The following is a 27,931-nucleotide window of genomic DNA, read 5'->3' on the forward strand; positions in this document are numbered from 1 at the left end:
GTCCACTCCGCCTCCGCATCCCACCACACCTCAGCAGCAGGCAAGAGCGCGGTTCCCCACCGAGCCGACCCTGGACAAGGTCGAGGAGAACAGAGAAAGCAGGGAGCAGCGGATCAACACAACGGCAGCCAACATGAATCACCACCACACGCAGCAGCAGCAGCAGCAGAAAGCCGGTGAGCAGCAGCTCAGTGAACCGGAGGACATGGAGATGGAAGGTTAGTAAAAAAACAACATAAAACAAACTCTACTGAACGGAATATAATTGAATTACGATGCATGGTGGAAACGCAGTAGGATAAATGTTAAACGTAGCTGTAGCCGATCCCAGTGTTACAGCCAACACACAGGCCTTCTGCTAGCTGATAGCCGGCAGGTTGCATTTTGCTGATTGTGCGTCCATTGCAATAGACTCGTGTAACGTGAACGCTTTTGAATTATAATCACACGTCTCTTCACCTTCTTGTAGTAACTTACCCATAATTAACTTGAGTTTACATACATTTCCAAAAGAAGCCCACGTCTATAACTATCCAGGCAGGCTGATAATTGTATTAAATGGTTGCTTTATCTTCTATATGAGTTGCTTGTTGCGTTGTTTGGTGCCTTTAGCTAAAGTCATCTTCGTGAAGCCCTCCCATACAATCACATAATACATCTCCTGCTTGTTGCTAATAGTAAACACTAATTATCCAGCAATTAACGTGGAGCAATGTCCAGTGTTCCGGTACATCTAGTTACCATTTTATCTAATGACCTACATCCAATAGTGCTGCTGGTTACAAAGACTGATTTATTTTATTTATTTTTAAATAACTCAAATCGGGCCTAATTCTTTTGAGATTTTATAATGATAAGTGAAAACGGTTTTACAATATGTTATTATTCCATTGAGTGAAGGCATAAAAAGTCTCCTCCGAAATTCAGTTTTAATCATCTGTCGGCCTGTGTTTTAAAATGTTAAATGTCAGAATCAATAAAGCTGTGTGTTGGTGACCTAATGTTTTTAACAGGAGACATTATCAGCAGCAATAAATGATGCAGTCGGATGTTAGTCTTTAATTAGAATAATAACCAGTTGGACTGCATCACCATCATCATCAAACTAATGTCAGAAAAGTTATTGGATGATCACTGGATTAAATCATAGAGAAGGAGAGTGATGGACATTAACGTTTAGATATTATTGATTAGCCCCTGTTTTGCTGGTGTGTCCCTGTTAATCAGTATGTTCACATGTTTTGATTTGTAGAGGTAATGCGGCTCAATGTATTGCATGTATTTTAATCGGTCTTCTGATTAGGATAAAACCTGCTAATTGTAGCTTAATGGTTTTCGTTTGAACATCACACTCCTGAGTAGATGCCTTGATGGCCCATTGTGACAGTTATATGCAAAAGAAAGTTGCTAGCATTGCAGCTAGCCGAGTAGCTAACAGGCCCTCCTGTTATGCGCATTATGTAGCTAGCATGCTACTTAGCCTGTGCAGCTAAGGAGGGGGTGTGTGGCGCTCCAAAATGGTGGCTTGTATTTTGCATCGTTCGAGCTCGGCTTTTGTCAGATGTTAGGCCTCAGATATTTTCTCCACGTAATATTTTCCACACATCTTCACTTTTGGTAGAGCTTTGCACCGAGCAGACGCGTTGCACTGACAGTTATCTTTATACCAGTGATCTTGCAGCTAATGTTGGCTAATAAAGGCCCGGCCTACGTAATCGTGGCTAGTGTTTGCTAGGCTGCTAACATGATCCCGTATGCGTCAGTCCCGTTTGGCTAAATCGCTTACGGTTCATCTTCAGAAGACTTTCTGATTTAAAGGGAACAATTAAAGACCATATCTTCCTCAGCCCTATGTGCTAGCCACGCTTTATATACATTATATTCCATCTGATGAGTTATTGTGGGGAAGTGTAGCAGTGCTTGCATGCAGCGGTAGTGTTCGCTGCAGTAAGCCAGCGCGGGGATTTGCTGCTTCATTGTATGCATGACCAAAACGCATGGAGCTCGCCATTTTTAATGATCCATGTTGTTGTGCGTTTGAGTTATGATTTGGACAATTCCTTTGCTGCTAAATTACAAGTTTATACCCAAGGCAGCCTTTTACCATAGTTTTACTGATGGAACTTATAAGTGGGTCCATCTAAATGAGTATTGTCATTTATTTTTTGAATGGCAAGCAACTGCATCATTGAGAGGGTCTTTCCATTAACATGAAAGACCTCCAGCAGAACCAGATGGATACTATTTAATCACAACCACTAAAGGAAACGACACAACAGCATTAAACAATAACACTTGTACATCAGACGCCTCTCGTTCCAAAGCCAGATTTCCTGCAGAGAACAGAAAGTTAGAAAGCACACAATAAGAGAGAAAAAGAGTAACTTAAAAACACTTATGGAGTGATGATTGAAGAGATTTGTGGCCCCCAATACCCTAAACCCACAGCTGCATTACTAGTGTAAATATGGGATTCCATAAGCTAGTCTTAAATGTATTATTAAAAATAATTTTAACCTGATCTTAAAGACAGTGTGCCACCAGACTGAGCTGAGGAATGTAAATGTCAAATGAATTAGCAATGCTCTTAACGCAGTGCTGCATTAGGTGCACAATATGGATTCACGCAATCCTCTTGTCATGGCTATAATTTATTAATTTTAGCATCATATTGCTTTTATGTTAGTATCATGCTTTGCGAAACAACATTTTTACTTGAAGCAGGTGCATTAGCCAGACTTCCTTTTTGCTGCTCCTAATCTCTGGGGGTTTTACCTCGGTGCACTGCAGCCATACATGGACAGTGAAAACAAATGGATGTGATCAAACCAAATGCTTTCCCTGATGGGCTTAAAGCAATATATTTCTTTTCCATCACTTTATGAGGTTCACTATAGCACTGGGGTGTGACCTTTAATGCGTATTTTATTCCCCTATGTTCTCCAATACACAGTAACTTGGATGGAAGACCTGCTGCATCGTTCTTTTTGTATATGGACACTCACGGAAGCTGAGTTGCCCCTAATGGAATTTTTTTTTTTTTTTTGAAAGCAGGTTAAAGAACCGATGAATCAATTTCTTATTGAATAAACCTAGTCCTCAATTCAAGATTAAACCCATTGCTGTAAACACTCAATTGTTTGAATTTGTAATTAAATAATGGATTTTGTGCTTTTTTATTCTCTGTCTCTGGCTTATGCACCAGACTGCATACTTCCAATTTACCTCAAGGTCATTGTTTCACTTTAGTTGCATCCTTGTTTATTTGTTTTCATATGGTTTCATACAGAAAAAAGAACCATGTCAACTAATATGAGACAAAAACTTCTTTTCAGCTAATAAATCATTACACGTTATGTTTCTCGAGACATTTTTTCTGGAATTTTTTTTCTGGGCGTTCAGGGCTAAAAGATGTAGATTTGACAGACAGACCCTCATATCGAATCATAATCCACTTTAGGGGTAAAGGAGGTCAGCCTCTTGCAGGACTCGATTATTAACTTGACCTGAAGATGAGCGCGCGCACACAGCTTAAAATGTGTCTACGCTTGATGGCAGCAAGATGAACATTAGTACTATAGATGAATTACATGGAGAGCGATCATATGAATTCAGGTGGTTTTTTAAGGTACCGACCAAAACCCTTCGGTACTACCTGATACAGATTCACGGAATATCAAATGTTATGTTTCGAACCCTAAACGCAGCCTTGTGACTGAGGGAGTGGAAGAGTTAAAGAATTCCCCTTCAGGACTTGAACATAACATTTGGTGTCAGTGTGTGTGGGTGCGTGGCCCTTTAACTGCAAATGAATGTGCTGGTCGCTCGACCAGTGTGCGGAGTGAGGGAGCGTGTGGGACCGGAGCAGATTGATTATCAGCTGTATGCTGTTTTGAGTGATTGGCAAAATAAACATTGCAGCTGTTGAATTAAACCGGAGTCCCATGTCGTACTTAATGACTGCTGTGAAGCAAAGGAGTTAACCCCAAAGCTGAGGATAGACAGATCACACTGGAAGTATGTGAAGCCTCATTAGAATTAGGAGCAAACCATAGACTGTAATAAAAAATAAAAAAAATGGACAGGATAGGACAACCTCCCATGGAAGTGAAGCTTTTTTTTTTTTTTAGAGCTCCCTCTGCTGACTGGCTGCAGTATAGGTCATAAACCCCGCCTCCTAATGATAACAGGTGGGATGTCAAACCTAAACTCTCCTGTGATCATTATTTATTACCCTACATTGTGTTCAAGTGTTAATTTTTCTGTGGAGTTTGTTTTAAAGAAGTTATTTGAGTTTGAAAAATGGGATTTGTCATATATGACAATGATTGACAGCCGATGATTGGGCAGTATGCTAAATGGGCGGGGCGTGTTACCAGGGCTCCTTCCGCCGGACCCTACTGCGCAGACGTCAAATTTACAAGATGGCAGCGCCCCTAAGTGCTGTATTTTGGCTTCAAGTACGTTGAATGGGAACAGCAACAGTACACGCCCACTGGAGCAAACGCATATTTTCTGACTTTGGCATCGCAAAACCTGCTGTTGTTTAGTCTGTTATAGTATATTTACTTCTTCTTCTGTGTAGTTTTAGAGCAGTCGGCAACCAAGGCAAGGAGCATTACCGCCCACTATTAAATCCTAAATCGTTTTCATTAACTGTTTGCACGAGGAATGTAATAAGTGCTTTCTGGGTACGTACAATATTTTTCATATTGAACTGATGAATTCCTGCTCTATAATTCCTCCATTATCTGAGTTCTTTCCTCATTATACCTACTGCAACTAAATAAAACATGTATAACAGACTTGTCCACCAAGCATTGCTCACATAGTCCTGCTTCATGCTTACCTATTGGGTATAATGTATTGTTCAAATTAGTATGACCCAACAAAATTCTGTTACTATTTGTTCTCTTCTAGTTTTTCCTAACTTTGAGGCTGTTTTTTGTGCTGTATCCATTAGATTAAAAAGAACCCTTAACCCTTGTTTCTGTTCTCCATCTTTCTTGTCACTGTTCCACAACCTTAGTCCATATTTCTGTCAGATAAAGCAAACAACTCTTCAGTGTAATTGAGACGATAGAACACTGGGATCATCTACAGAAGGTTTCATGATGACAATGATGTCATTGATCGGATCGGCGAAATAAGACATTACAGCCGATCACATGAATTGCATAAAATGCAAAATATCCTCCGATCCGAAATAGCAATCAGATTAGTGTAAAGCCTACAACTGAGTATCTGGAGAAATATTGCGACTACTACTGCATCCAGATTGGATTTATCTATTGCAGTTGACTTGAAAATGATGACAAACAGAGGCCCTCATGATTCCTGTTTTATTCTACAAACCTCTGCAAATGCCTGCCAGTTGTACATATACAGCTTTTGATGGTGTACAAGGCACTTACTGATTGTTAAATGAAAAGAATTAGCGACTCATAATCCAGAAAAAATATAATAATCTTGTTGTATTATATGGTCTTTAAAAATAGATTGGAGAAATAACCCACTGAATCTATTTCACATTGAAAATAGCTATACACATCAGCTGCTAAATCCCTCAGGAAACTTTGCTCTGATCAGTGTTTTCTGTCTTTGTAGGTGGGGACACAGATGACCCTCCAAGAATTCCTGCTAATGCAGTGATCAATGGCAATTTGGCCATTGGAGAAGGACACAACAATACAGAAGAGGACATGGAAGATGGTAAGGATTAGTGCTGCAGTTATTGGATATTTAGGTAATTCATTTTATAGATTAATTGGAAATAATATGCTTTTGCTAAAGCTTAGTTTTAAATATACAACACTGATCACGCAAAATTGACTGATTTGTTTCTATTTTAACAAATATAGCTTTTTATGGAATGGAAAAAGAAAAACATGCCTATTTGTTGCAAAAAAGATTCCAATATGCAGGCATGGTAAAGTAAATAAATGTAAAACCAAAATTGTCGTAAAGTGATGTATTTTTTGTAAATAAGGCTTCAAGGTTGGGAAAAACACATTTTTCATTGCACATGAGGATCGTTGTGTGATTTGAAAAATCAATTTAAGTCAGACCACCCACTAGTTTGTAAAACAAAACCGAGTCTTGACTAAACTTCTGTCATTCGGGGCCCCCCTTTTATTTTACAGAAATGTTGACAAACTTAATGTCTCATTTTAATTGCATAAACTCGGGATTTTTAATTTCCATATGGCCAAATTTGGCACATTATAAATTCCTGCTCAGTCCTTGACACCAAGCATCTCTGCATCTATGACAGAAGATTTTAAGGCGTACTATGCTTGTAGAAATTATTAAATTTTAAGGATATGTTGTGGTATCTTATTCTTTCTTGTTCCAAACATTTATTTAAGTATCAAACATTTCTAGTAGGAGTTGTTGGTCATTCCTCCGAGCTGCTTGTTCTATGTGTTTGTTTTTTGTACTTGCTTCCCAGACACCAGTTGGCGGTCAGAGGCCACTTTTCGTTTCGTTGTCGAACGCTTCAGCCGTCTGAGCGAGTCGGTGCTCAGCCCATCCTGCTTTGTCCGGAACCTGCCGTGGAAAATCATGGTGATGCCTCGCTTTTATCCTGACCGGCCGCACCAGAAGAGCGTGGGCTTCTTCTTGCAGTGTAACGCAGAGTCAGATTCAACGTGAGTGAGGTTTTTGAATGAAGAAATAAAGTTGCATCACTGTCACCAAAACACACCATTTGTTTTTAAGGAGAATGGTGTATTTAGGGGTCATTTTTTTCACATCGTAAATGTATTCCTGCGATTGTTGCCTGTGTAAGTTCAGCAACAGTTGTTTGATTGCAAAAAAAAAAAATGGTTTAAATGAGCTTCTAAATACAGGTATTTGTTTGTAGGGCCTCCGATTTAAAATTTTGCCTATTTATTGGCTTTTCATAATTTGATGTTAGTTACTAATGTACTAAATGTTCCAAAAACTTCCCAAAAATACAGTACATTACTGTACATATGGGGATAAATTTGCTTAAATCTTGTAAATTATTGTTGTGTTCTTAGCTTCAGAAATAGAAATATGTTCAAATCTCGCGACATTAGTTGTGAGGAGTGGTTTGCAATGTTTTGTACCTCAAGATTGTGCGTTTGACAATTTTGCATTTTAAACATGTCACCTGCGTGCATGTTAGCAGTAAGCGTTTAAAATTTTGCTAAAGCATATTGCCGTTAACAGGAACTTCTTGGCGCTGCAGCTTTCTCCTTTATTGACTTTTCTGTGAAAGTGTCACAGTTAAACAGAGTGAGGCCACCTGCCCGTTAGGCTAGGAAGACTTCATTGTTTGTGAATATAGGCCAAGCTCATTAGTGCAATGTGCTGCAGAAAGGCTATCATGACACCACCAGGCGTTATGATACCGAATCTTTGTGTTTTGATATTCCAACATGTAAGAAAGTAGCCTTAATAGCTTGTATTATATACTCTTTTTTTTTTTTTTTTTTTTTTTTTTTTTTTTTTTTTTTTTAACCCAATAACTTTGTTTGCAGTCGCTCACAAACCATTTGGTGAACTTTGGCTAAATTGTTTAATCATTATCAACAGTCGCTTTCTTGTTTTTACTTTGTTGCTAAAAGTAGGTATTTTTAGCTGCAAGTGCTTTTAATTGTGCTTTGAATTTTGTTCATATCCAGACATGTCGAACTAAGGATCATCCCCAACATACAGAACAGCAGACCTTCAGGCCTCACTATAGCATAAAAGCTGCTAATTCACCAATTAGCCTGACATGCTAGTTTGTTAACAGCTGTACAGCCATGAGATTCATGTCTTATTGATCTCTTCCTCAAAACTTGCGATGCATTTTTCCTACAATGGTTTTTAATCTAATATGAGTATAAACAACATGTTATAAACTTGTCCTTATGTAGTTGCTTTACAAAACCGATGTGTTGATAGTCCACAATATGCTCATTCAGAAAAACTAGAACATAAAGACAATACTTGATCAAATGATTTACTGTTTTAATTGTGCTGTCTGTCAATGCAAACAAAGTTACTTTAATTAATTGGTGTTACTTTTGCATTGCTCTATTGCTTGGCAGTCCTGTACGTTACTTATTGATAAACTGTGAATTAAAAAACAGTGAAAACCAGAATAAAACCTAGATTTGACTTAAAGATATTCTTCAGTCATCCCTTTGACACGTTATCAGTGAGTGTTAGAAGTGGAGCATTATAATTGTATGCCCTACATTTGCCATTTACCTTTGGCAAGACTACTAGCATTGTGAAAAATTGCTTTCTAGTTTTATATTTTTCCTCTAGTAGAATACAGTATTTATATTGGTAATTTACAGTTATCCTAGTGTGCAAATTGTTACTGAAATGTGTTCATAATGCATGTTTAATAAAATGTAAGGCCTTCTTCCATTCATCTAGATGAGTTGAGTTGAATGGAAGGTCATGCCCACATCTGCAAATTAAGTAAGTGCTTTAAACTCTAAAAATGTGTGTGTTGTGGTGTTTGGATGTTCCAGGTCATGGTCCTGCCATGCACAGGCAATGCTTAAAATAATAAACTACAAAGACGACGAGAAGTCATTCAGCCGCAGGATCAGTCACCTGTTCTTCCACAAAGAGAACGATTGGGGCTTCTCCAACTTCATGTCTTGGAGTGTAAGTACAATATTTTTCTCAATAAAAAAGAGGCAGTTATGTGACCTGATTGTGTTGATGATGCTTTGTTTCAGGATGTGACGGACCCAGAGAGGGGTTTTGTGGATGATGACAAAGTCACATTTGAGGTCTACGTGCAGGCCGATGCGCCGCATGGAGTGGCGTACGTTGTCGTTTTCGTCCTCTGATCCGAGCTTCATTCTTCCTTCTTAAAGATTGGATTCATTGTAAATTTTGAATTTTGTGTTTTGTCTTATCAGCTGGGACTCAAAGAAACATACAGGCTATGTTGGACTAAAAAACCAGGGCGCCACCTGCTACATGAACAGTCTACTGCAGACTCTCTTCTTTACCAACCAGCTACGACGGGTATGGATTTATCTCTGCACATTATGTTGTGATCTTTGTGCTATATGTAGTAAAACTTGCATTTTGGCCGAGATTTTCAGCACATGTTTATTTAGATTCATTGTTTGTACTTAAATCTCTATTAATAATAGGAATAATAATACCTTTTATTTAAAAGCGCCTTTCACCCAAGGACACTTTACAATAAAAACAGAATAATTAAGATACATGTGTATAAAATTATGGTAACACTTTAGTTTAGGGAACACCTATTAGCCATTAATTAGTTGCTTATTAGCATGCATATTTGTAACATATTGACTCTTAATTAGTCATTATTAAGTACTTATTAATGCCTTATTCTGCATGGCCTTAATATACAACCAGTAAGCCATTAACTAAGAGTTTTCCCTCAATAACCTCAGAATTATTACTTATTGGTATTAAGTAAGGAAGTTGTTGTATATGAATTACAATCTTAACATGCTAGGGTCAGGATTAGGGTTAGGATTAAGGTTAACCCTAATCCTAACCCTCTTTGAGCCGCGAGATTGCCATTAAGTGTATAATAAGGCATTAATAAGTACTTAATAATTACAAATTAAGCGCCAATATGTTACTAATGCTAATAAGCAACTAATTAATGGTTAATAGATGTTCCCTAAACTAAAGTGTTACCAAAATTATAATAAGAAGTGGTTTAGAGATAATTCTGTTCTCAGTCTTTTTCTTTCTTGGTTTCCATATACAGCTTTGCAAGCGTGTGTTGCCTTATTTTTGTGTGAGAATAAAATAGTGTTCACAACTTCAACATCTAAGAACATTATTGAGCTTTTTTCCTGGTTTAGATGCTAAACACTCCTTTTTTTTGCAGGCGGTGTACATGATGCCCACAGAAGGAGATGACTCCTCCAAGAGTGTTCCACTGGCACTGCAAAGGGTTTTCTATGAGCTACAACACAGCGACAAACCCGTCGGCACCAAGAAACTCACAAAGTCTTTTGGGTATGTTTCCCAGTTTGAATTATTCATCCACCACATGCATTTCGTCATGAAGTGAAGAACAAGTGTTTGTTGTCGTTGACTCGGTGATACAACTGTTAAAATAAGGCAGGTAGAGGTGGGAAGATGGTTGCCACGTGTGACAGATGTTTGTGTCTAACTTGGTTTGCTCATGAGGACTGAAATAGATGATAGAAAGCTGGAAAATCTCTGTAAATATTTGTTTGAATAATCTCAAAGGAATATAATAGAATAACTTTTATTGTGATTATACACAAACAATGTACAAGGAAATTAAGACAGATCTCGTTGTGCAAAATACAAGACCATAAAAAAAGAATATAAGTATGTATACAAAGGGAGCGACTAAGACAATAGAGTAAAAACAGTAAGAACAACACATGGCAAAAAGTTACAATTAACTGAACATTTATGTGTTTAGTAATCGTATTGCACTTGAAGATAATTTTACTTCTGCATTTATATCAGGCCTCATGCCATAAGGCCAGTGTATGATTAGGGCTGTGTAAAAACATTTGATGAAAGTTGTAAACATTTAACTGAAACTCTTTTCACTGTGTGTTTTACGTTAAGGTGGGAAACATTAGATAGCTTCATGCAACATGACGTGCAGGAACTGTGCAGAGTGGTTAGTCGTCTCGCACATTTTCACGCTAAAGCGGTGCCTGTGCAGAATAATAATGGTCATTTTGTCTTTTCTCAGCTCCTCGACAATGTGGAGAACAAAATGAAAGGCACTTGTGTCGAGGGAACGATTCCTAAACTCTTCAGAGGAAAGATGGTGGTACGTGTTACACCCGTCTCTACTTTCGTGTTAGCATGTGTAAGATCCAACGTTAAGATGCAACAACCCATTGCTTATTTTAAAGCTGGATGTTCACGCTTACTTTTATTGCTCAGTCATGTTTACCAGGACAATTTGATGTGCATTTTGCTTGTATTGATTTCAAGCAGTGTCCGCCAACTCTTGTGTGTAAATCAATGCTATTCATTTTACACATTGTTTTAATAGTGAACAATGAAGTACTTAATTGATGTAATTTTCTCACATTTATAACAGCAGATCACACATTACATTGGCAGAATTTTAAACCTGCTATTGTTCCTTTCAGTAGCTCAGAGCTCTGCCCCATACTTGGGTAACCATTGATAAATGTGTTTTAACTGGACGCAGGATGTATGCTTGAGTTTTTTGAGTGTATAAATATTGAGGTTAAGTAAAGCTTAGAGTTTTCCTTAGTAAATAATATGCTTGACTTGTGCATTAACCTCCATCTCACTGGGTAATTGTTTTCAGTCGTATATCCAGTGTAAGCACGTGGACTACCGGTCTGAGCGAATAGAGGACTACTATGACATCCAGCTTAGCATAAAAGGAAAGAAGAACAGTGAGTATTTATATTAATATTATACAGTTATACTAATATTTTCTTTCTTTAAGAGTGAAGCCTGAATGCATATTTGACTTTTTTTTTTAAATTTTTTTACATTTTCTGTTTTTAATGAATTTCAATTGATAATAAAAAAGAACGTTTCTTGACCTAATGAATACCTGGATCTCCAGGTAAAGTTTTTTCATCTGTGTGCTTTGCTCATTTTTAGTCTTTGAGTCATTCAAAGATTATGTTGCAACTGAGCAGTTGGATGGAGACAATAAATACGATGCAGGAGAGCACGGCCTTCAGGTGAGAGATAAATGAGATTGGGGTTTTTCTACCATTTACTCTTTCTGTTTTACAGTTTACTCTGTTGGGCAGCTATGGTATAATGAGGAAGATTAACACACATTTTTAGAATAAATGAGTGACATGTTGTAATGCTGGGCGATAAATATATTTTTTAATTTATATAGATATATTTATAAGCACGATATCACATGGGACAATTGCTAAAGACATGATCCCCATTATAAGAAAGTCTATGACAGGCATAATGCTCAGTAAAACACTCCGTGCTGTAGAGAACCAGAAGTCTCTGCGTGTCGATATTGTTGTAAACAGAACTCAAAACAACTTGTTTGTCACACTGCAATTTTATTGTATGCAGGGGAAGTTCAAACACCGCTTATGAAATTTCAAACAGGACGGTAACAGAAAAGTAACATAAAACTCTGTCCATGCGTTCAGTACAAATCAGGAAGACGGCTGGTCTGACTGAACTCTGATCTTACATGACCATGGCCCTTAAAGGGACAGTCCTCAGAAAACGATCATTACAGCGCGTGTTAGAAGTGGCAACTGTTTATCTATTCTGTATGCCAATTTTGATAATAGTATCTGATAAATTCACAATTGTCAGCGATAATAAAAATATATTTATTAGTTAATTATAATAATAATAATAAAAAAACTGTACCTCGCTTTGGTCAACTGAAGTTGCTTTTAAAATGTGCACAAATGCACTTTTTTTTTTTTTTTTTTTATAGATTTTGATATTGTTCTCTACACCTCTGTTAATAAAGGTCCCTGTGTGACATTTGGCATGTGGCTTTAACTGACTTACCTTATTTTAAGGGTTTGCCTCTGAAAAAATAAACTAACAGGTACGCTATGCTATAATAGTTACATGTAATTACATCACAGAGAAAACATCATTATATATTGAGTAATGCCATTCTGGTTTGATTTTATCCATCAAAGCATCATCTCAAGGCAAGGGCAAAATATCGAGATATATATCGTGATATACTTGAAAATACCAAGAAATTTAAAAAAGACCATATCACCCAGCCCTACCATGTTGTACAGTATAACTATGGGACCAATCTGATGACTTAATTTGAGATTTTGCTCACTCAAAGTACAAGCTGAAAACTTAAAAGATGACCAGGAGTCTCCATGTTTGTTAAATGTTTTTCCATTGAATGTAGAAATGGATCAGTTGAAGATGAAGAAATGTTAGTTTTGAAGTTTAAGGTAAGTGAGTTTTAAAAACTGAATATTTACATTTGATTTGCAGGAAGCAGAAAAAGGAGTCAAGTTCCTCACTTTTCCTCCGATCCTACATCTGCAGCTGATGAGGTTCATGTATGACCCACAGACTGACCAAAACATCAAGATTAATGACAGGTGAGACACTGCAGACTTACTGTGGTAACACGGTTATATAGTTCAGTGAAATGCTTAAACTATAGGAGATGATTCCACAGCACAATTGGTCTCAAACCATCTCTCTGATTTATAAAGCACCTAAGCCTACACCCTGTGTTATAGAGTGAGTGTAGCCGATAGTTGTCTCAAGGCTCCCGTATGCTAATGTTTCAGCTGTTGCAGCACTAAAAAACAAAGCATGTGCAGGAATTTTTAAACAGGCGATATTTTTTTAAATGTTCTCCGGCCTCTCAACATGTCAGTTATGCTTGTAATGGTGTTTTGTTGTTTTTTGTTTACTTATTGTACAGTTGTTGTGTTTTGTTTTTTTTCTCATGCCTTACTTTCATTTACAGGTTTGAGTTTCCAGATCAGTTGCCTCTGGATGAGTTTCTTCAGAAGCCGGACTCCAAGGATCCGGCCAACTACATCCTCCATGCAGTGTTGGTGCACAGCGGGGACAACCACGGCGGTCACTACGTCGTCTATCTTAACCCCAAAGGAGACGGCAAAGTGAGTGTCAAGGAACCAATTGTAAGAACAACCTTTTTTACGCACTTCACATCATAATGCTTGTTGTTTGGATTTTTGTAGTGTGATTTTCTCAACAATGAAATGTAATTTACAAGAAATTTTATTCAGAGCACTTTAATTTTGTTTATACCTCCTGTTTTTTTCAAATATGATTTCTCGTCACATAATACAAACCACATGTAAATATCCTAATTTTTTTAGATAAATTAAATTGCTGACAGGCTTGTATTTCATATTGACATTTAGCAACTAGCGAAGCGTTCATTTCATGTTTATTGCATGTTAAAAACATCTAAACAAAATGATTAGCAGTGATAGTTCTAAGTTTTCTTTGGTTTTCTGTTTTTTCTTCTTTTCCTTTATTCCACCTGCTCCTTCCCCTCCTTCACTCCCTCTCTCCACAGTGGTGTAAGTTTGACGACGACGTGGTGTCACGGTGCACTAAAGAGGAAGCCATAGAACACAATTATGGTGGACACGATGATGACCTGTCAGTCCGTCACTGCACCAATGCATACATGTTGGTGTACATCCGTGAATCAAAGCTAAGTAAGTCACATTAAAGTGGCCAAATGTGAAATAAATAAATGTTGCTGTCTCAACAGTATAGGTTGTTAACACTGTCTTTATTAATAGAAGTGTGCACAAATGTTATTGTCCCAGTTCTCACTTTGAAGGGTTTTTTGTCCCAGGTGAGGTGCTACTACCAATGACAGATGTGGACATCCCCCAGCAGCTGGTGGAGAGGCTGCAGGAGGAGAAAAGGGTGGAGGCTCAAAAGAGGAAGGAGCGCCAAGAGGCTCACCTCTACATGCAAGTCCAGGTAGGAAACTAGATAGGTGGTTTAAGAGCTGTGTTTTTATTGACTGTAAGTGACCAGTTCCAGAAAGGTGCTTTTTTTACAACATGAAATACACACATTTAGGGGTTTGTAGAAAATGGTGAACAAACCACCTGAACAAAATCTTTAGTATTTAAAGTTCTAATTTTTTTGGAAATAAGAGGACGATGATACTGCACATGATTTTATATAATAAACGATAAAAGCCATTTACATTGCATTATTCTTTCACTCAACACATCTCCAACTCTCCTCCATAGCCTTAGAAATACTTTTATAGCTGGTAATGCAAACTCACGACAGGGGTGTATGCACTATAATTTTAATTTAGTTACCGTAATTTCCGGACTATAAGCCGCTACTTTTTTTCTTACACTTTGAACCGTGCGCTTCAAGGAATTTTAAAATAAAATACTACTTTTAATTGTTTTCAATAATTAACGTTTCATGTGAATGTATTGAGTTATTTTGTGTTGTTACAAGACTGACTACACATTTCTGAAAATAAATTATAGGATGTATTGTTAATTAATGACCAGCAGTCATATCAACATTGGGCTATTGCAGCATTCATATTTATGGATATTTGTATCTGTTTGTTTTTGGTAGTTTTTCCAAGTTGTACTGAAGTTTCCTCCACTTTGCAGATGGTGACAGAGGACCAGTTCTGTGGCCATCAGGGCAATGACATGTACGATGAGGAGAAAGTCAAGTACACAGTCTTCAAGGTCCTTAAGAGCTCCTCGCTGCAGGAGTTTGTGCAAAACCTCTCACAGACGATGGTGAGCAACATGTCATTGAAAAGGTCACCAAAAAAAATCTAAGGACCAACCCTGCTTTAAAAACACTTATTTCGATGTTTTATTAATGTCTGTTTAAAGTAACACTTGGCAATGCTTCAACTTTTTTAATTTTTAAAAAGTTTTTTAAAGTCTTTGATGCACAGACTGCACATAAACCACATGTGTGATGTAAGCGGAGATGTATAGACAGTAGTCCTCTGTAACATCAACCATAATAAAAAAACTAAAAATCATCCTGCTGCTGTCTAGGTTTTGAGCGATTATTAAAGGTTTTCAATCCACAGGTGTTTCATATATATTTTTAAGAGAATCAAACCTTTGAAGTATTAAACCTAAACTTGAATTATCTGCTACAGGGTTTCCCACAGGACCAGATGAGACTCTGGCCCATGCAGGCGCGCAGCAATGGAACAAAACGTCCTGCTATGCTCGACTATGAGGCTGACAGCAACAAGTCTGTAAGTTGGCTACCTTGGATAGTTGTTTGTAACCCTTGAAAAGCCTTCCTAAAATATGATATATGAATGATGGAGCTTTGACAATCCATTGTCAAAGCATCTAAATACAAAATCTAACATAAAACCACATCATAAAAAGATAATTCTTCCTGTTTCACTGAATGGGCTGGGCTAATTTTGTGCTGAATCCTCATTAATAGTAATGTGTCCATATCACAATTACATATTGTTTATGGATTAAAATACTTTTGTTAGTTATAATATGTTGTGATTATTACTTTAGTGTACCACATATTCAGAAATAAAACAAGTGTTTCTGTTTCAGATGATCGACTTGAGTGACAATGAGAACCCTTGGACAATTTTTTTGGAGACAGTGGATCCAGAAATGGCAGCCAGTGGGGCCACGTTACCCAAGTTTGACAAAGATCGTAAGTTGATAGTTTCAATTATTTATTTTTTTCCCCCACTTCAAACAGCATTTCATTCCCTTAAAATATCAGTGAGGTTCTAGTTATTCAAAGGTTTGCTTTTTCCTCACAAGTGATACAATTCACTTGAACACAGTGTAAAATGACCCAATTGTTTTGCAGTAGACTCAGTTAGTTTTTTTTTTTTTTTTTTTTTTTTGAGCATCCTTTAAGCAAGTGATTTGTCATTTTCTCTCTTTCTCTTCTCCTTTAGATGATGTTATGTTGTTCTTGAAGATGTATGATCCCAAAACCAGAAGCTTAAATTATTGTCGGCATATCTACACACCTATATCCTGTAAAATAAGTAAGTGTTGACTGAGCAGTAACATGATTCTAATATTAGATCACATGGTGGCTTCAGACTCAATGATCCAATGTTATTGTCTTTTTCTCTCTGATTAGGAGACTTGCTACCTGTCATGTGTGAGAGAGCAGGTTTTCAGCAGGACACTACTCTTATCCTCTATGAGGTGAGTTCTTCATATATCTACTCAATGCTGACTCACAGAAGCTCCTTCACAGCAATCCTTTAACTCAGCTTTCTCTTCACAAGTTATACAGCTACAGTAACACTCTTACATGCTGTGTGTGTTCAGGAAGTAAAGCCTAATCTAACAGAGCGGATACAGGACTATGATGTCTCTCTGGACAAGGCCCTGGATGAGCTCATGGATGGGGACATCATTGTGTTTCAGAAGTGAGTTTGGTTTGAGTTTTCAGCTTGAGTTGATTGGTTGAATCATAGATTGAAAATATTGTTCAGCTTGTCTTTGTGGTAGGGATCAACAGATATGGGTTTTTTAGGGGCGTTATCGAATTTTTTATTTTTTTTTATTTTTTTATTTTTTTTTCTTTCCCCATCAGCCTTAGCCGATGACCGATACAGACTGCCGATATTTGGAGCCGACACTACTTTTGCTCTCTCAATTTACATAAAAATTACACAATGATGATAACAAATGGTACAAGTCTCAATTTAATAAATTAAATCTCAATTTGAATTTATTGAAATGAACAAAGGTGAGATAGAATGACACCAAGTAAAAAATATTTAACAAATAATAAAAACAGGTGATGTAGAACAAGAACAAGTAAAAAATAGTGAGACATCTCATGAAATATTATGAATGATAACTTCATCCTTGTCCTGAAAATAGCTTTGACAAAAGTTGGCCTGACTGAAGACATATTTTATTAAGTGGATTATTGAGTATAAATAATATAAATATAGTAATAAACACAAAAAAAACCCATGAATAATAGTCCATTCCAACACAACCCCAGAACATAAATTAGCAAGGGAAAATAACGTGATGTCAGATGCGCATTAAGCAACAAACTGTTCAAGTTTCTGTTCTAAATTGCATCAACAGGAATATATATTCAAACATGTAGTAAACTGCTTCTCAAAGTTAAAAAACTTCTTCTCAGCGCAGCGCTGAGTGAGAAGCAGAGAGAGAGAAATAGAAACACACGCACGCACACACCAAACTCCCAACCAGCTGCTCGTGAACTACAAGCGCTACGACAACAGGTGAAACCACGGAACAACGCTAAGTTAAACAGTTTAAAGATGCTTTGAAAGTTTAAAACTTGTCGTTGGGATTGGGGAGCTTGCTTCACGCTTTGCTAGTGGGGGGAGGGGCTCTGCACTCTTGTCTGCAGCAACACGGAGCAGCCGCTCTGTTAATAAAGTGGATATGCCGATACACGTAAAACACGCAAAAATCGGCCGATGAATCGGTCGATCACTACTTTGTGGATCCAAGACAGAAACATGATATTAAACTTTCTTTGTGATTAAAATAAACTTCTTTAATCACAATTTCTGCCTTTTGCATTTTTCTTATATTTTATTGCCAACTGACGATATCTCTCATTAATTTTTATTTGTTGCCTTTGCTGCAGGGACGACCCAGAGAATGACAGCAGTGAGCTGCCTACAGCCAAGGATTATTTTCGAGACCTCTACCATCGAGTAGATGTCATATTCTGTGACAAGACCATCCACAATGATCCTGGCTTTGTGGTCACGCTCTCCAACCGCATGAACTACTTTCAGGTACACTCTCAATGGCATCAGATTTTGTTGAAAATGAAACTCTATTTACTGTATTTTTCAGACTATAAGGCGCACCGGATTATAAGGCGCACTAGGGATGTAACGATTCACTCAACTCCCGATACGATTCGATTCACGATACTGGGTTCACGATACGATTTTCTCACGATTTATTTTACAAAATGGGAATGTTGACAAGTGACTGAAAAATATTCCTTTATTTTTTTGGGGAAAATACTACACTATTTTCCTTTTATTTTTCATTGTCAAAAGAATCCCTTGATAAACTATTCAAAACAATGCAATTTAACTAAAAATAAATCTTGAATGAAATAAATAAAGGAATAATACAAATGAAGAAGAAACCTATTCATTTAAATTCTGGTTCTATAATAAACAATTCAAAACTGCATAATAGTTCTTTTTCTTTTTAAAATTCAACTGAAAATGTATTTTGTGCCTTAACAATTGGACTTTTAAAAAGTCATTTTACTGTATTTACGTCAGATATTTGTTTAGCCATGCTAGCAGCAGAGCTAATAGAAAAACGTGACTTTTTCAGATATTCACGTAATATTACAGATATTCTTTTGGTGCTAAAGGGGTAAAGAATCATGTTATAGTAGCTGATTCCGCCCGTCACGTCCGCTTCTGGAAGGATTAAAATATAGCGCCCTCTGCTGTTTAAAAAAATTACTGCGATTCAATTTTCAGAGCATCGATGTGAACCGTGGTACCTATGAATCGATTTTTAAATGCCTTACGATTAATCGTTACATCCCTAAGGCACACTATCAATGAATGAGTCTGACTGGGTCTATTTTCATACATAAGGCGCACCGGATTGTTGTTGTTATTATTATTATTATTATTATTATTATTATTATTAAGGCTCATTAAGTGAAATAAAAATAGTCAGGTAAGTCAAACTTTATTCAACTCATTAACAATTATTCTCAACATTGTTCAGGTTTAACATAAATAAATACAAAAATATAGAACATTACACTCACTTTTTCAGTTCAGTATATTGAAGCACAGTATAGGTACATATCACCCCACGAGGCGCCTAACTACGGTAGCCCTGAAGCATCAAAAATCCATCAAGTGGTGCAGCTTCATAGTTTACCAAAGTTGTACTAAAACATTTTGACATAAATTTCATACATAAGGTGCACCTGATTATAAGGTGCACTGTCGTGTTGGGGAAAATTAAAGGATTTTAAGTGCGCCTTATAGTCCGAAAAATACGGTAAGTCTTTCCAGCTGGATACATTTTATTTATTTTATTTTTTTCTTTCGGACAACAAACTATATTGTTTGAAACTGCTGACATGGCAGCGTGTCGTGAATTGTCTCTGCAGACATTTCAATGACGTGAAGCAAAGAAATCCTACAGGTTTAGCATAGATGAATCTTACTTATATTGTCTGTTTATGGGTTTGTCAGGTGGCTAAGACGGTTGCACAGAGATTGAACACAGACCCGATGCTGCTGCAGTTCTTCAAGTCACAGGGGTAGGAAGCTTGTCTCATTCACACACGCACACACCTCTTATTTCTGTGTGAACACCATTGATGATAATCTACAACCTGTTGTAAATCTAATAAAACCATAGAAACACATGTCACACCTGTTCATTAGTCTGCTTCCTGTTACCGACCTGATAGATGAATATTTAAGCAGCATAACTTTGTTTGTACTTTGATTACTTGAAGTTGCCAGTTAAAATGTTACGTAACCTGTCCCCCACCTCTCTTTGTCGTTTTCCTCTCACTCCTCCCTTTCTTGCTGCTTTTTATCCTCTCCTCTCTCTTTCTCTCTCTTCTGTGTCTCTATATTGTCTTTCCTAACCCTCCTGCTCCTTTCACTCTTCCTTCATTTGCCCCCTGTTTTTACTTCTTCACTTCCTTTTGTCCCCCCTCCCTATTGCTTTTCAAACCTCTTCTACCCCGTTGCCATCCTCCCCCTGCCTGACGGTGTGGTGGCCAGGTACAGGGATGGTCCAGGGAATCCTCTCAGACACAACTATGAGGGAACGCTGCGTGACCTGCTGCAGTTCTTCAAACCTCGACAGCCAAAGAAACTGTACTACCAGCAGGTCGGTTCTGCTTTACCACTCTCTCACACACCCCTGGGGGAGGGGGGGGGGGTATTTACTTTACTGTGTCTATGAATCTGTTACTTTAAGCTGTTGACAAGCTGTCAGTTGTTAGCTTTCACAAGCATTGCATCACGGCTGTCTGAGAAATACTACTCACACTAGTTACAGTAGCTTTAACTTAGATCAAAGCAGCACCATTAAGGTATGTAATGCTGTGTCCAAAAGGAGTTAAAAGTTTGATCTAAGTTAATAAACAAAATTTATTTATTACCAAGTTTATTTTAGGAGCCCTTTTACCCACAAAGGTATAAAAGAAACCTGGAAATCCTTTCCCGTACCTGCCGTTTGAAGACAAATATTACAATTTCTTGCCGTTTTTGTCTTCTTTCAGTTGAAGATGAAGATCACAGACTTTGAGAACAGGAGGAGTTTTAAATCCATTTGGCTCAACACTCAGTTCAGAGAGGAGGTAAACCTGCACACACACTGATTAGTGACTGTAGAGTAATGTTATGACTAAAGAGGATGTGTGTATTTGTTTGTTCCAGGAGATCACCCTCTACCCCGACAAGCATGGCTGTGTGCGAGACCTTTTGGAAGAATGTAAAAAAGCAGTGGAGCTATCAGAAAAAGGCTCTGAGAAGCTCAGGTATCCACTATGTAGATCTGTTCACTCACTGTTTCTAATTTGGAGCCTTACAATGACTCAGCTGTCGGTAGAGACCGCTTTTTGATTTTTGGAAAAACCTGATACATGTATTGTTACCACAGTTGTGGTGCTTGTTTTGGCTAATTTATTGTGAAGGGGAGAAAGGAATCAACATGCCAGTGCACGCCAACATTAATAAGCTAACTGTCCATTAGGGGTGTTAAAAAAAAATTGATTTGGCGATATATTGCGATATTACGTTGCGCGATTCTCGGATAGATTCAAAATGCATCCATATCGATTAAAAAAAATAAATAAATACATTTTTTACCGTTATTTAACCAAGAAAGTCTTTTCCACTGCAGGAGGCATTGTAACTGCACAAAGAAGTGCTGAAACCTAAGCATGTTGACCAGCTTGTGTTTTTTTCAATAAAATCTAAAAAGAAAGTAGTAACTTTCTGCATTTATTTGTTCTAGGCATATACCTCAGTTAAATTGGTTTAGAAGCCACAGGCAGATTGTGTTACTTTTTATTTATTTTAAATTGTTGGCACATGGCATGTTAAAGCCAATGTTTTGATTGTAAAATATTCCAATAAAATATATTTCATACATAATGTTCTCATGAAGGTGTACACATTTACAGATTAGTTGTTTAAGTCATATACATAAAAAACTGCAATAATAACCTTATACTTTAATATCGGGATATATCGTATCGTTATACAAATCGTATTGCCAGATGCCAGTTAATACACACCACTACTGTCCATATAAACCAATTATGTGGAAAGACTTCATATTTAATCAGAAATAACACACATTTTTTTTAAAAAAATTGTATTTTCTGGAGGTCAAATGGGGGAAAAAACTGCTTTAACTGTTCAAATATTGCTTCATCTAAACACTACTTTTTTTGCATTCTCATGAGTCACAGAACAACTACTCTGCAGTTTCTGTTTTTAACATTGGAACAGTGTATTGGATGCCATGGTTAATTGTCTTGTCTTTTGGGTTGACTTGTTGGTTATGTTAGGTCATTGATTCAATGATTTTACACTGATGAAAACAAAGCAGCATAGAAAAATATTATCACTCTATTCAACTTTCTAATCAAAGGACACTGTGACGTCCCTTTCCACGGCGATTGTCAGAGAGAAATCCATCAATCAATCAATCAATCTTTATTTGTATAGCGCCAAATCATAATCAATGGTATCTCAAGGCACTTTACAGTAGAGCAGTCTTAAGGACGGACTCTTCATTTTATGGATACACACATATGCATATATACGTATATACACATACATATGTATCCCACACCCAACATGAATTCATCATGGCGGCAAGGAAAACCTTCTGTTAAGCAGCAGGAACCTTGTGTGGATCCCATTCCTATGATGAACAGCCATCCACGTTATGCTGTGTTGGGTGTGTGCAGAGAAAAGGGTGGAGACAGAGCCGCTGAGTCTCTGTAACTCCACACTGAGGATCCCACGGACCTGCAAGACAAAAGCCAGAAGGAGTACAGGAGCAAACAAAAAATGCAGTTTAACATCATGGATGACCATTTTCAGCCTTTGTTTTTAAACATGAGACACCTGCTTGACTTCTGTTTATTTTAAATAAAACATAAATCCAATCATCAATTATCTGACATCCTGTAGAATGGTTGTATGACAATCATTTACATTTAGCAGCAGACATAGTATATTTTGTTCCACTGCTACATGTACTTGTAAATGATTTAAGATGAAAAAGTATCTGAAAGAACTAATTGATCTTGAGATGTGAAAGAACTTTGTTGAAGCTTTAAAGCCCTGTTGCTGTGTAATGATTCTAGCTCTGATTGTATTTTCCGTCTCTTCCTCTCCAGGCTGCTAGAGATAGTAAGCTATAAAATAATTGGGGTTCACCAGGAGGACGAGCTGCTTGAATGTTTATCTCCTGCTGCCAGCCGCACCTTCAGGATAGAGGTACGTTTCACAGCTCGTCATTTTTCTCATTTATCTGACTTTTTTTTTTTCTTTTTTAAAGACATCTTGCGCTGTCCAGTCTTATTTCCTCTAAACCTGCTGACCACCTGTTATTGTTAGACCCTGCACAAGTTTTTTTGAACCCTTCAGTCTGCTTATAACAATATTTCCACTTTCCAAGAACAGAAAACGAATTGAAATTGAACAAATTTCCCAACATGTGATTGAACGGTTGATATTGAACATTACCTGCAGTGGCGTTTTTGTTTTGGAAATTCTGGTGGGGCCTCACTATGTTGTGTAATCCAAACATAGTATCACTCAAAATCTATCAATCAATCTATAATGCAAAGAGGGTCTGCGTGCGTGTGTGTGTGTGTGAGTTTTTTGTTCCTCTGGACTTCCAAACAAAATGACTCCAAAAAACAAACTTTACAGAAAAATACAACTGAAATATGAAAATGACTCAAAATACACAAAACTACATATTTATACAAAAAATACACAAAATGACAACAGAAATGCACAAAACTACACCAAAAAGATACAAAAATACACAAAATGACTCCAGAATCACGCTACAATGGCAACAAAAAACAATAATTGTACATAAATGTACAAAAAGATAGAAAAATTCACACAATGACTCTAAAAAACATACACTACAGAAAAATACACTAAACAAAAAAATTATAAAAATGAGTAAGAAAAACAAACATTTATCATGCGCATGTAGCATAGAATTGAATCAGGGAAATCGCACATGCTATTTTACTTTGCAGCCGCCAATATACCTCTTTATAACACTCCAGAGTATGTACACCTCTTTGTACATCCAACCTTCAAACTCATACTCATTTGGCCATAATTGACAACTCTACTTAAGCTCCCACATGAATACATACTTCCAATGGTCACTGTACTACTTAAAATAAAAAATAATGTGCAATGAGAGATAACACATTTGATGACAAAATCCCCTCTATAATGCCGTCAGAAATCACATAACAACCCGACCTAATAGCCTATTACCATATCAACACCACCACTGAAAAAACAGTATTAAAGCTCTCTTAAGATCAAATAATCAAACAACTTTACAATAATAATCAAATGTAGAACTAATGGAGTAAACGGCACACAGCCAATACATGACAAACTACCAATGCCTAGTGCCTGCCGACACACCAAATCGACCAATAGAAACGTGTCTGGGACCCTGGCTGTCAGGCCACACTGGCAGAGCTGAATTATACGCTGGGCACGCGCATGCATTAGCAGCAGTGTGTTGATTCAGAGCGTTGGAGGAGGGTCAGCTCATGTTGGGCCCCATAGAGAGGAAACAGGAGATAAGCACAGACAAATCCACACAGAACAACATTACAAACAATTCTAGAGAAGAAATACTCAAAAAATTAGATCTTTCATGTTTTATTTGGTGTACAAATTTCAGTTTGCTAATTTTAGGTTTTGCTGACCAACATAATGGTGTTCAACACAGATGAGCGTAAGTCTCCTCTGCACAACAGCGACATCTGGTGGTGCCGTGCCCCACTGGCCCTTAAAGCAAAAACGCTACTTATTACCTGATTCTGAATTATAAACTTTCAGAGCCTATTTGTAAAGTCAGTGTCCACATTAACCTGCTCACACAGAGTGCCGTCTGTAATATGATCCTTGAACCAACAAAATTGCACATTTTTCTTTTCTTTTTCTCAGTCTAGTGGGAAACACGTAATATATAGCACATAGGTGGTAACCAGTAAGCTTATTACACACATAAGCATTTCTGAATTGATGGTGTCTTTGCTTATGTTATTCAGGAGATTCCTATGGACCAGGTTGACTTAGATAAAGACAGTGAGATGCTCATCCCTGTCGCGCACTTCCACAAAGAAGTCTTTGGCACTTTTGGGACTCCGTTTTTGCTGAAGATCAGACAGGTGTGTGTAAAAACATACATTTAGTCGTGTTAAACGGAGCCAAACCTTCTTAATTCATACCAACCTCTGCCTCGTCCCTGCAGGGAGAGTCCTTCAGGGAGGTGATGAGGAGGATCCAGACCATGCTTGAAATCCAAGAGAAGGAATTTGAGAAGGTACTGCCTCACGAGTCCTTGACCGTCATTCAAACTGTTGGCGCTGGTAATAAACTATTACATGTGTGTTTGTCTTCTCAGTTCAAATTTGCAATTGTGATGATGGGCCGGCATCAGTACATCACTGAGGATGAGTACGAGGTCAACCTGAAGGACTTTGAGCCACAGCCAGGTATTCACTCCTTCACATGTTCATCTGCTCATTCATTAGCCCACACAAGCAATACAAACCTCATAATTATAATAAATACCATGAAATCGACTTAAAAGACATGTTTAATCACTTGACTAAAATAATAAGGTTGAATAAATAAACTTAACTGTCCCACAGGCAGCAGTAGCTCGACGCATTAAGTGGTTAGCATCTTGTCTAACACTACAAACAGCATGAGTTGAAGTTTATGCACATGTTGAGTTTCCAGCTACATTTCTGTAAACACAGGTTCATATAATATGAGGTTGAGCTGTTCAGACTTCTGGACTTGTTTGTACTGTGAGGTCTTTATGTTAACTAGGGATGCACCCGCATGAAAATGATTGGCTGAAACACCGAAAGAAAAAACTATTCCATTTATTAGTACTGTTGCATTTATTGCAGACTAAGCTGAATTCCTGCAGTCAGGATTTTTTGACCAAAACATAAATGGCACTTGAGTGTAAATTTCATTGTTTGCGTACTCAAATTGTTTTCTTTAATTTAAAAAAAAGATTCTTATTAGCATCATATAGTACATCGTAAAAGTAATGATTTCTGAAGAAAATTGTACATCTGCGTGCTGTCTGTGCCTTATATTTAAGTATGTTATTTAATTAAACCCCAGGAGACAAAGTCTTGGCGGTCACCCCCTCCAGCTCCAATCACAGGATTTAGAGAAAGGAGGGGTGAGCAGAGCCCACGAAGGAGCCTCCTCATTGGCTGTCGTGATATATAGAGAAGCGTGTGCATGGTGCAAACTTGTTTTCAGTCTTAAACTAACTTTGGACGTACAAGTGGCTGTATCCTTTTGTGTGGCGAAGTGTTTTACCGGTAGTGCACGTTCAGCTCTCGTGCGCAATTTTGTGCACTTCCAAGAAGGAGGGATTATCAGAGTGGGGGGATGGTTTTTACTGTTCAAATTCAGCCATGCCCCTCTGTCATGGTTCAAGATTTAAGAAGTGCAGCTTTAAGCCTCATCTCCTGCTTCTGCAACATCGTAGTCTTCTCTGATGGACCAGCTGCCTTAAGCGCGTCTTCACATGCTACATTCATAGAGCGAGGACGAACAGCTGCCACAAATAACTGAATGTGTGGGAATCCCTGCCTTTAACTGCCGTTCTGTGTCATGTCCTGTCCAGGTAACATGTCCCACCCGCGCCCCTGGCTAGGGTTGGATCATTTCAACAAAGCTCCAAAGAGAGGTCGCTACACCTACCTGGAGAAAGCAATCAAAATCCACAACTAAAGCAGCCACTCCTCCTGTTCCACCTGCTCCACCCTCCTCCCTACCTTTCGTTAACAAACCATAACCACAGACTGTAACCAATCGTGCGTTTGTGCGCATGTGTGTGATTGTGCGCAAGAGACTGTTTGGGTGTGTGCACTTGTGTGTGTGTGTGTGTGTGTGTGTGTAATTATCACTTTTAACAGCCTGCTTGGACACCTCTGCAGCTCTACACTGGCACTACGTCTTCTGTGACATCTCGCTGCAGCCGACGGATTATTCAACTATAAATGAACTGCACCAACCACATTTTTTTTTTTTTTGTCTCTCCACAATGGAGGCACTTTCGCTTCTTTTTTTTTTTTTTTTGACTTTCAAGCTGAAATTTGCCTGATTTCTCCTTTCTGCTTGTGGGAGAGAAATGAGCAGGTTGTAAGCTACTAGGTGCAAAGGAGAGCAGAGCTTGGTATATAATTTGTTGTTCTTTTCTCCTCTCCCACGTCTCTTTCTCATCAGCTTTTCATTCAGACTTTTTTTGTGGGGTTTGTTTTCAAATGACCGTCGTTCCGAGAGGCTTCATGCTGCCGACGAAAGGCATTTTTTGCAAGGACTGACAGAAAAAAGGCGAGTGGAGCCTCTCTAGACGAGTTGGAGGTTCTGAATCTTTCTGTCCCCGTTCCTAAAGCACCACAAATAACAGTATTTCCAAGTTTACACACTATTCTTTCTAACTTAGATCAGTTAAAGTGATCGATTTTTCTCTCTGTAGATCTTGTACAATAAAGTTAAAAAACAGTCTGCAAAACAGTATCTGTTTTAAAATAAATGTGGGGAAAATAAATTTTGTCTGTATTTCATCTTGAACATCGGACGGATATTGACATTGGCAAGTCTATGGTGTCGCACAAGTTCAAACATCCCTCTGGTTTTTTTTTTTTTTTGTTTGGTTTTTTTTTTGAGGAAATGGATATCTAGATCTTTAGCTTTCATCTACATATAAAAGGCACACACCCAAGCTTCATCACTTCCTTCCAAATCCCTCCCCCCTCCTTGTTTTAAACTGTCGCCACCTGTTGGTTGGGAGCAGTAACTTTGCTGTGCTTGTTAGGAGCTGCTGACACTTAGTCCAACAAGTCTGAGGATTGTGTAGAGACAAAACCAGCATTGTAAAACACTTTAAGCCCTATGAATTTATTATTTTTTCTTTGTGTTTTCTTTTAACGCACAGACGGAATGCACCCTTCATAGCGCATAGCTGGCTCTGTAAAGACAACATTTAAGAATTGTATATTTAAAAATACGGACGTGTAAAATTTAAGAGATACACATGCCTTTGTTGTTGGGTACAGAAGGAGCCAGGTGTTCATATTTTTTGTGTAGGTTTTTTTTCTTGTTCTTTCTTGCGTTCCTGAT

General features: G+C 37.7%; 1 protein-coding gene across 2 annotated transcripts; it reads left to right on the forward strand.

Annotated features, from left to right (window-relative positions):
- usp7 (ubiquitin specific peptidase 7 (herpes virus-associated)) lies at positions 1-27,732 on the forward strand. 2 transcript variants are annotated; one of them, XM_028455589.1, is made up of 31 exons: positions 1-218; positions 5,608-5,712; positions 6,452-6,650; positions 8,499-8,637; positions 8,712-8,800; positions 8,898-9,006; positions 9,860-9,990; positions 10,582-10,636; positions 10,712-10,792; positions 11,306-11,396; positions 11,611-11,693; positions 12,967-13,076; positions 13,454-13,631; positions 14,036-14,180; positions 14,324-14,454; positions 15,120-15,254; positions 15,632-15,733; positions 16,059-16,164; positions 16,418-16,510; positions 16,609-16,676; positions 16,803-16,903; positions 18,115-18,268; positions 19,718-19,785; positions 20,261-20,369; positions 20,764-20,841; positions 20,921-21,021; positions 22,900-22,999; positions 24,823-24,942; positions 25,026-25,097; positions 25,179-25,269; positions 26,433-27,732. In XM_028455589.1, the coding sequence occupies exons 1-31, from the start codon at positions 134-136 to the stop codon at positions 26,537-26,539; spliced, it is 3,336 nt and encodes a 1,111-aa protein (XP_028311390.1). In that variant the 5' UTR covers positions 1-133; the 3' UTR covers positions 26,540-27,732. The 2 variants fall into 2 exon arrangements, with proteins under 2 accessions (XP_028311390.1, XP_028311391.1); XM_028455590.1 differs by having other exon boundaries at positions 20,267-20,369; positions 26,433-26,567.
- The last annotated feature ends 199 nt before the right edge of the window (positions 27,733-27,931 follow it).

This window comes from Gouania willdenowi, chromosome 8, assembly GCF_900634775.1.
Source record: "Gouania willdenowi chromosome 8, fGouWil2.1, whole genome shotgun sequence".
NCBI classification, from domain to species: domain Eukaryota; kingdom Metazoa; phylum Chordata; class Actinopteri; order Blenniiformes; family Gobiesocidae; genus Gouania; species Gouania willdenowi.

Bases quoted from the DNA above. Each gene is read 5' to 3' on its own strand.
- usp7 (XM_028455589.1), top strand. From the start codon at position 134: ATGAATCACCACCACACGCAGCAGCAGCAGCAGCAGAAAGCCGGTGAG. The intron at 6,651-8,498 runs GTGAGTGAGGTT...TGGATGTTCCAG, and splicing joins AACGCAGAGTCAGATTCAAC to GTCATGGTCCTGCCATGCAC. The intron at 14,455-15,119 runs GTAGGAAACTAG...TCCACTTTGCAG, and splicing joins ACCTCTACATGCAAGTCCAG to ATGGTGACAGAGGACCAGTT.